This window comes from Cyprinodon variegatus, unplaced genomic scaffold, assembly GCF_000732505.1.
Source record: "Cyprinodon variegatus isolate N-32 unplaced genomic scaffold, C_variegatus-1.0 Scaffold1, whole genome shotgun sequence".
NCBI classification, from domain to species: Eukaryota; Metazoa; Chordata; class Actinopteri; order Cyprinodontiformes; family Cyprinodontidae; genus Cyprinodon; species Cyprinodon variegatus.
In genome coordinates this window covers 3084477-3096555 of record NW_015150454.1, presented here as the reverse complement: position 1 = coordinate 3096555, position 12079 = coordinate 3084477, and the positions used below count along the sequence as shown (strand labels likewise).

General features: G+C 37.6%; 1 protein-coding gene across 1 annotated transcript in view; it reads left to right on the top strand.

Moving 5' to 3' along the window:
• Positions 1 to 11116, top strand: part of fam21c (family with sequence similarity 21 member C) — a 20589-nt gene extending 9473 nt beyond the window's left edge. The window contains exons 18-31 of the mRNA XM_015397814.1: positions 1531 to 1620; positions 1696 to 1797; positions 1889 to 1996; positions 2084 to 2256; positions 2383 to 2494; positions 6321 to 6740; positions 6826 to 6954; positions 7453 to 7554; positions 7641 to 7715; positions 7966 to 8025; positions 8500 to 8703; positions 8787 to 9494; positions 9600 to 9771; positions 10527 to 11116. Of these exons, the coding sequence (XP_015253300.1) occupies positions 1531 to 1620; positions 1696 to 1797; positions 1889 to 1996; positions 2084 to 2256; positions 2383 to 2494; positions 6321 to 6740; positions 6826 to 6954; positions 7453 to 7554; positions 7641 to 7715; positions 7966 to 8025; positions 8500 to 8703; positions 8787 to 9494; positions 9600 to 9771; positions 10527 to 10672 (2601 nt within the window). The 3' untranslated portion in view covers positions 10673 to 11116. The remainder of the gene's footprint in view (positions 1 to 1530; positions 1621 to 1695; positions 1798 to 1888; positions 1997 to 2083; positions 2257 to 2382; positions 2495 to 6320; positions 6741 to 6825; positions 6955 to 7452; positions 7555 to 7640; positions 7716 to 7965; positions 8026 to 8499; positions 8704 to 8786; positions 9495 to 9599; positions 9772 to 10526) is intronic.
• Positions 11117 to 12079: the final 963 nt, after the last annotated feature.

Genomic DNA, 12079 nt, shown 5'->3' with positions numbered 1-12079 from the left:
TTTATGCCCAATATTGAAGCATGGTCTGAGCTACACGCTGTGGGTCGGCCGAGGTGATGAGGAAGTGGGGGGCCGAGTTTAGCCCGACGACGGAGGGACATGAGGGCCAAAAAGAGCGGAGATCCAGGTGGATAAAGGGTCCCAGCGTTCTCGCGCACCTCGCTCTTCTAGCAGGTCAAACTTCACGAGTTGTTTTCCGCAATTTTGGTCATAAAAACAAAACAAGCCGGCCTCCTGTCTGCGGTCAGCTACAATTTGGGACAGGTGCAGCGGAGCGTCTGCAGAGGGGGCGGGGACTTCTAGAGCCGAGGTATTGCATTGCACTCATTGCACTGATTTTGTGCAGTATTTTTGCAGTATTTTTTGATGCAACTTTTCTACCTCTGTTTTTTGCAGTTTTTTCTCAAAAAAAAAAAAAAAAAAGCATAACGATATTATAGCTTTCATTGATTTATTTCAAATTTGAAACATTGTCTAGCCTGTAAGGTGTACAAAAAAAAAAAAAAAAGAACCAATTAATTGAATCGTATCGTGGTATATTCTTGAGTAGCGAAAATAATCGAATCGTTGGGTCAGGAAATCGATACTGAATCGAATCGCCATGACTGCTGTGATTTACACCCCTAGTAGGAGCCAGTTAAACATAGGTAGGTAACTCATGACACACTTTGAGTGCAAACATGGATAACTAGATCACCTGTGGGATTTTTCCCTATTATGGAAAATAAATGGAAAAGACCATAGTAACAAAATGGTTGTCAGAAATGTGCTGGTGCAGTTGATACATTCTATCCCTGCAGCTCAGTAAGGTTCATGTCATGTTCTGTGGAGATATAAAGCAAATGGCGAACGGGGGCCTTGTATTGATCCCTGAGGTACACCACGAAATAAACAACGGAAACAAACAGTTGTGCTGATTATGTAAACACAACTTTGTTCCACACTATTTAAGACGAAACAAAAAACAGCTTGGGTAATACAGAAGCTTATGTGAATTTTTTTTTAATGGATGAACAGGGTTCTTTGTTGTCAAAATAAACCCGATTATTCTGCTACTCGGATACCATAGAAAAAATAGAGGAGTAAACCTTGGTGTTTCTCATGTCTTTTGAAGCATGTTTGTGTCAAACCATTGCATTATCTTCATTTACCTTTCCCATTACCATTCTTTGTTTTTATATGTTTCTGAGAAAAAAATCCTTAAAGTTTATCCTTAAGTTTTTGTTGTGCTTGTGTGTACGTTTTTTTTTGCCTTTATTTTCTACTTCTTTAGTGAAAGGTTAGAATTCATAACTCCAGGATTTTTATTTTTTTCACTTCTGCTTTTGTTGTACATCTGAATTTCAGATTGCTTCTGCTGCCACTAATGTTGGAAAAGCGCCAGTAAAGCCGAGGAAAAATCCTCAGCATACAAGCCTGTTTTCTGATGATGAAGATATCCAGGTACTGTTTCCAGTGAGTGTGAAAAAAGAGAACCAAAGATAAACCTGATAATGCATTTTGTATTTTATTTCTTTTTATGAATTTTAGATTGCTGCTGCTGATGTTGGAAAAGTTCCAGTAAAGCCAGCCGAAAATCCTCAGCATACGACCCTGTTCTCTGATGATGAAGATTCTCAGGTACCATCTTCATAGACAAAAATGGAATAAGTCATATAATGCATTCAAATTACAACTTATATACTTTCTCCTCAGTTATTTCCAGGTATCACCAAGAGCCAGTCTAAGCCTGAACCTACACATGTGGCTAAAACCAGCAAGCCCCCGCTGTCATTATTTTACGATGAGGAAGAAGAGGTGAAAATAATTACTTTGCAATAGAAAAAGAAAAAGAAATTGCTTTGTTTAGGTGATATCACTACATGTTTATTTTTTTTGTACCTTCCAGGATCTGTTTGCATCTGCCTCCAGTTCGAAAGGCAAACCTTCCCAAGCTAAAGCCTCGGTACCACATCCCACCAAAGCTACATCCAGCTCCCTTTTTAGTGATGATGAGGTATGAGAATAGAAAAAGTACCATTTTCTTTTCACTGCCAGCATTTCCCTCAAATTGAAATAAATGTTTTTTTTTCTGAAATGACAGGATCAGTGGATGAATTCAAACAGTAGCACATCAAAGGCAGACAGTAAACCAGGAGGAATAAAAACCAGCACCAGTGCCCCATCTAATCTCCCAAGCTCTAAAGTATCTCCAAATAGCAGTCTGTTTGACGACAAGGATGATGACGATCTGTTTGCCCAGACAAAGACATCAAGGTTTATACAGTTTGAATCTCTTGACACTTTCCTACTAAAGTTACATTTGATTTAAAATATTTGTAGCTGAGGGACTTTATGTTACAAATCCTTACATCCCTTCTTGTACTGTTTCTCTTCATAAAGTCAAAAGAAGTCACAGAGGGTATCGCTCCTGTTTGAAGATGAAGGTGATGATGATGAAGGAAAAGACCCTTTGTTTGGCAATAAACCTGCAAACACTGGACCCCCACCTAAAGTGAGTGAACAAACATTTGTTGTATGATTAAAGGCAATTCAGGTTAACTTACACACATTCATTACAATCATTAACAGCAGCTGTATTATTAGTATATCTCAGTAATCAGCCTCATGTCAGAGGTTGGTGCAAATAATGAGCCATTTCCTCTCCATTTGTTGATTTAAAGGTTTTACTCTAACTCTTATCAACATTTTAATGGTCTTTCAGAAACAGAGAAATGGGTTTTGCAGCCATAAAGTCTGATTTACAAGACATAAAGTTAACCAAAAAAAGAGGTGACTTCAATGTTAGAAAAAGGAGGGAGGAATTTAAAGTCTTGACCCGCCTCTATATGAGACTAAAGCCAGTTGTTCCAGTTCCAGTTGTGCCAGAACTTTTTCGATCGTTTCAAGTTTCAGCCTTATCATGCGTCCTTCATCGGATAGTATACAGGGGGTAACGATGGTCAATTAGCTCTCCAGAGTAAGTAGATTTGTAACCCCGCCTTCTGCTCTACTGTCTACTGTCATGATTCATGCCGCTATGATTTCATTAAAAATGAAAAATGGGGAATAGATAAGCAGATCATGGCTTATCTATAGTGAAAAGAAGGACTGGGTTATTTACTTTTGTTGACACATTTTTGGAAACAGGAAGGAACAATCAGCTAAGTTAGAATTGGCTTAGTGATTGGAAAATATTTCATTCCTTATGAGACAGCATTAAAAGTCAGCTGAGCACATTGCATATATGAAAAGAAAAGGGGACAATAGAAAACATAAAGGAAAACAGCAAGAAAAGGGATAAGAAGAGAGAGAATAAAGGTAGAACAAATAATGTATGTCTGTTTTATGTGTCGTCTTCTCAATTAAGAGGGCCCCCTACCTGTCTTTGCCTAAGCCCCATATCTCCTAAATCCGCCCCTGCTTTTACTGTATCATGAAGTTAAGAAGTAGAAGTTGTTGCTGCTTACCTCTAGTTCACGCTATACAATTGACAGGCCATATTGGCCACGTCTACACAGCTATTTTCTGGTCTAAATACACTGTCTTCTGTTCTTTTTGAAGCTTTCAGCACACACAATCGAGTAAATTACCAAGGCAACGAGTTTAGCTTTGGTGACCCTCATGTTCCTTCTGTGTTGTCCGACTTTGTCTCCTTTGTCTTCTATTTCAAGACCGACGTGTTTTTTTGGACATAAAGTGTGAGCAGGTAGATTGCATCAGAGCATCGGGTCGCAGTGTGAGAACATGCATTGTGAGCTGTGAAGTTTTAAACCCTGCGGTTTCGTCGTACAGTGTGAGCTGTAGCTGTGTGCAACGATTGAAAAAAATCGTACAGTTTATGCCGAAGAAATGAGAATATTAACTGGAGCTGCTAGATTCAAGGACAGGAGACATCAGGAGCGGCTGATCAACCAATCAAAAGGAGACTTTGGTTTTAAAGTTTCATACTTTTCGTTTTTGGTATGGCTTCGAGCTGACGTTTTTTTGTTTAGATTTTGCATTAGTAATTTAACTTAATCTTATATTAAATACATATCTTTTTTGCACTTTAAAGAACACATTTTTGAAAAGACCCGCTCACTGCATTTAAAAAAAAAAAATGCAAATGCACAACCCTGTTCCCGCTCCCATGAGAGAATGCCTGTTAAACAGGTGTGAGAGCATGCACAAGCCCATTTCTCCATGTGAGCTCTCTGTTTCAAAGTTGCTGTTTGCATTGCTCATACAAGCTTACTCTCCAAGGAGAAGATTTGTAATTTTTCCACCATGTCAGACTCACAACAGGTGTTATGCCAAGAAATACCTGCCTGCTGAGAATGACCTACCCTCTCACACACTGATGAGAAACTGATTAAAATATGTACGAAAAGGGAACTTTTAAACATATTTTTAATGTTTTCATGTTTGTTATGCATGGATGCCCTGAAATTAAGAGTTTTGATGGACACATAAATGCCGAGAAATTCTTGCCTGCTGAGAATTACCTCCCCTGTCGCACGACCACGCATCGCCCTAAACTCTCGCACATAGATGAGAAAATGGATTGAAATATGAATAAAAAGGGAACTTTTAAACATATTCTTCATCTTTTGTCAGAAATGATACAGAATGTTGTTGATAGCAAAACTAGAAAATGCCGGCCACTGCGCAGAGATATATTAATTGGACACTGACTCTAGCACATCGATTAAAACGTCTCCATACAAGTAAAAGTTATACCCATTCAAATGTATCTGTCCACCAAAAGTCTCAATTTTAGGGCATCCATGCATTAGAAATATTAATAAATTAAGAATATGTTTAGAAGTTCACTTTTCATTCCTATTTCAATCCGTTTTCTCCTCAGTGTGTGTCAGAGGGGAGGTAATTTTCAGCAGCCAGGTATTTCTCAGCATAACAGCAGTAAGTGAAAATGGGGACGAGCACGTAGGACAACCTTACGTAAAAATATCACCAGAATGATTGACAATTAGGGGAACCACTTATTTTGATGATCCACCCGGTAAACAAACATCCTCCACTATACCATTAAATTTAGGCTTGAATTGAAATTATTTGATAAGCAATGCCTACTACTATCAGGTTTTCATTAGTTGCTTTCTCTTCTACTATATTTTTTAATGCTATTTTTTTTATTCTTAGTTTGTTTTAGAATGTTTAGAAAACATACAAGCACTCTGTGGGCCTGATCTTGAAACGTTTGTCCATATTAAAACACAAATGAATCTTCATACAAGATGAAAAGTGATTTTTGCGTTTAAAATCAGCAGGCAGTGAATGCAAACTTTGTTGAGTGTTTGTAGCTCTAACTTGTGGTAAATAGGATTTTTTTTCTCCCTCAGTTTTGTTTTAGCACATCTACATTTTATAAGATTATTATAAGCTTCCTTATATTGGGTCAAGCCAAGTTCTTAAATACAAGGTGTGCAACCATTTAAAAAGAGCCTTTAATTCCCACTGTCCAGCTAAAAAAAGGTTATGCAGTCCAAATTTAATTCATAATCCACATATTTTTATAATTTGCAGTAATATGGAACAATTTGTTTCAGTTATGGTTTTATGACAGCACTTTGTACAGATGGTAATTTATGGTTCAAAATTAAAATGATTACTAAGCTGTATTTGCTCTAATATGCATATTTAAAAGCACGTTATTTTCTTTATGCTCTTTAGTCAATTATTTAAGGGACCAATATGGAAGGTCCAAAGTGTCACTAGAGGCCCTAATAGGAGGCTTCAGGTCATGAACCTCTTCCTTAAATCAACAATCCCTCAGTAATCTGAGCATAGTGTTTCTCTGCTTTTTCTTGTTTAGCTTATTAACTGTCTGGTAACTTGTTGGATATTTGATTTTTTTTTTTTTTTTTTGCATTGCTTCATGTTTCTCTCTTATTTTACATAAGAGAGAAATATGAAGCATGTTGCCCTCCTTTAGCATGGAAAGTATGCCTAAAATTGAAATGGTAATTGAAACTTACAGTATTACCAAGCTGTGCTAAATCCAAAATAAAAGCCGGATTAGATTTAGTATTTCTTACTAAATTCTGCAGAGTCTGAAAGAAACTAAGAACCACAACTATTCCTGAAGGTCGAACTGTCTTGTGCATTATTAGTATTATTTATTCAGGCTTTTAAATTTCTAAATGACCAAAAGAAGAATAATCAGATGAAAGCACCCTGTATAAAGTGACATTTAAAAAAAACGACTTTTGAACATAATGCATTACATGTCCTACAAAGACCCTCTTTAAAATCTATAGATAAAAGCAGTTTGAAGGCTCAGGTTTGTGTGTTCATGCATTCACACGTCACTGTTTCATTATGTATAATTTCCTTAGATACCTGCAGCCACGTCACAGTCCCTAAAGTCAGAGGAGGTTTCAGTGTTTGAGACCCCTGCAAAAAACAAACCTGAAGTTCAGCCGAAACCGGCTGAAAAGAAACCCGAACCACTGCCAACTGTGCCATCACAAGAGAGCAATGAAATCCGAAAGAAGCCTGCTGGAGCAGTCAGTCTCTTTGGTGGCATCGACGTTCTCGGCAACAAGCAGACAAAGGATCCTCTGGACGAAGAAGATGAGGATGACATCTTCCTCTCGAAAGGCAGCCCCCCACCAATGTTTAGGACGGAGGAAAAGAAGCAAGACAAAGGCAAAACAAAAACTGTTAGCCTGTTTGATGAGGATGAGGAAGACGAATCAGAATGGAGTGATCCAATATTTCCAGCCAGTAAGCCCACAGCAGGAGAAACACTAAAGGTTTGTCTGTTTGTACCAGACCAGAGAGTGCAGCGAAACTGATCCATTGACGCTTCTGCATTTAAATTGTAATATTTTCTCTCAGCCCACAGAGGAGCAACAGCAGAAAACGAGCACAGGGGTTTTCCAGGATGAAGAGCTGCTGTTCAGTCAAACGCAGCAGAAGGACAATGACCCTGATGTTGATCTCTTTGCAGTTGCAGCAAAAACTGAGGTAGGCACATGTTTCGTTGTTATGCAAATTCAGCCTTAACAACCAGTTCTAAGTTCAGTTCTGAAATTAAAGTTTTATTTATTTATGCTCATATTTCACCACCTAATCATTATAAAGTAAGATTACTGTTCCAGCTGAAATGTATTATTGTTATTTCAGAATCACACTCAGACAGAATCAGACATACTTTAATAATCCCAGAGGGAAATTACTTATTTGAGTTTTTTTTTTTTGGCAAGTGTTTGCAACCTTTGCTGATCTCCCACTATGCAGAAACATCTCAAGGCTTATCCTGTGGTGATAATGATGATGAAAATGTCCTACAGGCTGTGCATAGGACTATTTTGTTCTCAAAGTTCTGCAAAATAAGCTAGTAAAGTCATTAATATATTTATGAACAACAATGTGGTTTCTCTCACCCTGCTATGCAACTAACATGTTCTTCTGTAGGCAGTTACAGATGTTTTCATTAAACAAATATCTTTGCTGAATTTTCAGAACTCTAAGGTCAGTGCGGTGAAACCAGTAGCACACAGTCTGTTTTCAGATGATGAAGAAGATGACATTTTCAAATCTGTCAAGGCAACTCCTCCCCCTCCGGTAACAATATGTTTTTATGAGTTGGAGAAAAATCCATCTATCCTTTTAATAAATAACTAAGCCTGTTTTTTTACTTTTGTATCTAGAAAGTTGCCAAGAAACCAAGTAACCCTCTTGATAAAGCACCACTTGCAAGCCCAGATCCTGTTTCAGAGATTCAGGTGACTATGAAATATTTTTGTTTTTATTTTATTATTGTTTTAATGATATAACATGGTGATAATTTAGTGATTTTTAGAAGTATTATTTGGTTTTTAAGTTTGCTAAATGTTTGTTTTTTCTCGGTTTAAAGTAGTTAAGTGCTTTTTTTATTTCTTTTATTTCCAAGAAATTGGAAATAGATTTTTTTTTTTTTTTTTTTTTTTTTTATGTTGGATACATTTCTGATCCTGTTGTAATTTAACCACACAGAAATCAGCAACAAGCCATGTAAAACCTAAAGATCCCTCATCAAGGATTGGGAAACTTCAAGTAATTTTCCCCTGCTTTTTTTATTTTTACTCAATCACAACCATTTTATTGCTAACCTGTCACTCTTTTTTTTCTTCTTTTTTTTCTGTTGTTGGGCAGCTCTCTATTATTGCTGCTCTGACACATTTTTCCAACTACTTTTTCATTTTCCATTCTAAAACGTTTCCTAAAGCTTAGTAGCCTGGCTTGTCTATCTGGAAAAACATTTTTCTTTTTTCGAGAAACGTTTTCTTGCTCCTCTTTGCAGTTTTGGCAGTTGCTGCTGTCAACTTTTGCTCTTGCACCATTTTCCTCCTCAGCTCTGGCTTCTCGTTTCTCTGAACCACACAGAGGAACTTAATAGTTACAGAAGTTATATAAATCTTTAGTCTTGGCTTTTTACAACTACTGAATTTTCTTGGTGAATGTCAAGTTTACTATCTTGTTAAAAAGAAAACCCACTTGATAAATATTGTTTTTTTTTTTAAACTTCAGGCTAATTTGATGATCAACCCTGCTGCTTTGCTCCCTGGTGCTGTGTCCAGCATGTCAGGGACTCTGAGCTCTTCGTCTGGGGTGTCCAGCTCCAGCCTGAGCCCCAGCCCCGTATCAACCCCCATAGGAGCACATGAAGAAAGTGAAGGGGGGGTGAGCTTTGATACACCAGTCCAGGTCACAACCCTCCAGAGTGCACACAAGGTGAGTTTGGAGTTTAGTGTCATGTATTGTCTTTTAACTGCCTCTGCATTTTCTGCAATACTAGCAAAAATCTCCTCACGCAGGACCGTGCAAAAGGTTCGGCTCTCCGAAGACCCCAGTCCAGAGCGGCAAGGCAGCAGGCGGTTAAAAAGTCGATGGGAGACAAGGTTCAGGGCAAAGGAGATGATTTTGGGCCAAGTCCGAGTGTTTCCAGCTTATTCGTACCCACATCTGACGAGTCCAGCAACAAACCCATAAGCCCAACATCACCTTACTCATCTCAACTTTCAACCTCACCCATGCCCTCACTTTCACAACAGTCTTCCTCTCAGACCTCCTCCAGGCCCTCGGAGCTGTCACTGCCAGTATCGGCAAACTCAGGAAGTAAAGACTTCAGTAAAGACAGCATCAGTACGAAGAAACAACTATTGTTAGAAGACGATGACCTCTTTGGTTCAGACAGTCTTTTTGGGCCTAAAGCGGTCCTTAACAATCCCCCCCCTAAAGATACCACCAAGGCCAGTGATCAAAAGGCTGCTAGTGAGGCAGCACTGAAGAAAGAAAAAGATCCCAGCAGTCTTCCATCTATTTTTGATGACAACACAGATGACCTGTTCAAAAAGGTTAAACCGCAGTCTGTGACAAAGAAAGTTAAGACATCGCCTTTTATGGATGACGATGATGATGATGACGACGACATATTTGGACTTAACAGCAGTAGCACTACTACACCCAAAACTAATAAGAAAATCAAGAATGGCAGTAGTACTTCAACACCAGACATTTTTCAGGTAGTATAACAGTTTTTTGTTTTTTTTTATTCTTGATGATTTTATTAAGGCTTCTGTGTGTCCGGGTTGGATTTGACTCCTCCTCTTGCTGAATTTCTTTTAAAGGACGAAGCCACCATTGTGCCTAAAGCTGACAAGAAGCTCAAAGAGAAAAGCATTGACGCTACCTTGTTTGACAACACTGTGGATATTTTTGCTGACCTGACAGACACTTTTAAACCAAAACAAAAGTCCAAACTAAAGGGAGAGACCAAGTCCATATTTGATGATGACATGGGTAAGCCTCAGTGACACATCCACAGCCTTCTGTGTTCCACATCTTCATGAACAATAAACTTAATTTATGTTATGGTGATTTTGAGTGATACACCAATGCACAACTAGTGATGCGTAATGGTTAAGTGGGGGGAAGACGATGTATCCTCCAAATATTTGTTCTAAGGTCCAACTACGTCCTCAGTCAAGCTCAGCAGCTCCCCACTCCCACTGTGAGCATTGTAAATGAAGCACTGCTTCCCCCCCTCTAAAGTCAGAAGACAATTTGACCAATAATTTTTTTTACAATAAATTAGTAATACCTAAGAAAACCTTAAAATATTGTTTAGAGTGTCATGTTTGGTTTACTTACATATTTCTAGACACTTATTTAAATAGCATCTTTGATTCTGTTGAAGAAACATGATCCATGCCAAGATTAAAAAAGGGGAGATTTAAGATTTTTTTAAGGAGCTTTTTTTAAACAAAAAATATATTTTTGTGCCCTTTTAATTATATATTTGTTTTATCCCTTTATTTTTACTATTGAAGCTCTTGAACACCATTTATGACTTACCCCTCCTCTTAATGATTATGCACAACTTTGTGTGAGTCTATCACATTCAATCTAGCAGTAAACTTGGACTTTTGAGGTTTAAATGTGACAAGATTTAACAAAAAAAGGTACCTTAGTGAGGCGCTATAGATCATCATTTGTCTTGCTTTTTACTTTTATTTGTCATATTTTAACATGTTTTCACCTCTTTGCACTTAAAGATGACATTTTTACAACAAGCACAGCAAAGCCGGTGCCGAAGGCCCCTGATAAATCAGAGAGAACTCCACCAGCCAAGGAGACCAGTACTGCATCGGATGCCAGCAACATATTTGATGACCCTCTTAATGCTTTGGGTGGGAACTAATGTGTTGGAGTGGCCTGAATTTGTATGATTTTGGATTTTTCTGCCTCTTCATTAGGCGATCAAGAAAAGATATCTGACGCACTGTTGATAGTATATTTATTGCTATAATATCATATCAGTATGTGGCTTATTCGTGTCTGATACAGACTATAATTAATATGATTCCATTCATCTTTCAGCAGTTTGCAAAATTATCCTGGCATCATTGGTAATATAACTGCTTAGTCTTTATAATACATTATAGCACTTTATAAGCATACATTATGCTTAGTCTCAAGGCCTGCAGAAATTAAGTTTTTGTTTAATTTGAGTTTTGAGATGTCATGTCTTTAGTTTTGTGCCATATCATTCATAATGTCTTAGTCATTTTTGAAAATGTTTTTAAGAATTTCATCCATTTCCTAACTTTGACGATGATAAAGACGATGATTTTTTTTAATGACTAAAATGAAACATATTTTATCTGATTTGTCCTGTCCATTATTTCCAAGGTAAGGGGGTGTTTAATTAGTTAGTTGGTGTCATTGGACCCATTTTATTTATTTATTTATTTTTTGGAAAGGTAGTTGATATCCAAATCCTTTCAGGAGAAACTTACACTTTACAGTCAAAGAGACACTATATAAACATATGGATGTTTAATATCAATGATACTGATGTTTTTAAACAAATGTATCAGTTACAGTAATGAAAAGACCTGTTTTAACCTGATAAATGTAATCATGGATAAAGCACATTATGCCTTGGAAGCCATAATATAACTTTAAGATGGAGATTATAACTAACCCCTTAACAGGACTATAAACAACATCCTGAAAACACAAACAGAAAACAGAAAAATATCCTGCCTCTTCTTCCACCAATTACCCCAGCTACATCAAAAATACTGACCTTCTCCAGAACTCCAGAAATTTAGGGAAGTCTCCTTACCGTGTTTGCAGAATATTTCTACACAAATATTTAAAAAGAGAAATGGAAGAAATCTGAATAGCTGCAGGAAAACCTAGACCCACCAGTAAGGTTAAATCCTTAAGGTTCTTAAACTCCACTAAGGCGACAATCACTTCCTCTTTTGTGGTTCCTGTAAATCTGTGATTGTAATGAGATGGAAGTCTTCCCCAGTAATTTACATGGAAACGAGAAGCCTTCCATATACGTGAAAGACTACTGGAGGTCTACTACTGCCTTCTCAGCCACTGCTAACGTGAAAGAGTTATGCCAGTCAAATTATGAAGACTGTTATTCTGATTCACAGAAGTTGGATTTTGATGGGGATGTGAAAGGAGGAAGTCCTTTCTGTTCAACTAGTATCCAGTGGTAAAACTGAAGTTTGACACAAAGAACTCAGATTGAGCCGCTGACTTCTGCAGGAACTTTTTTTATGGACAGACTTGTTCAAAATGTAAG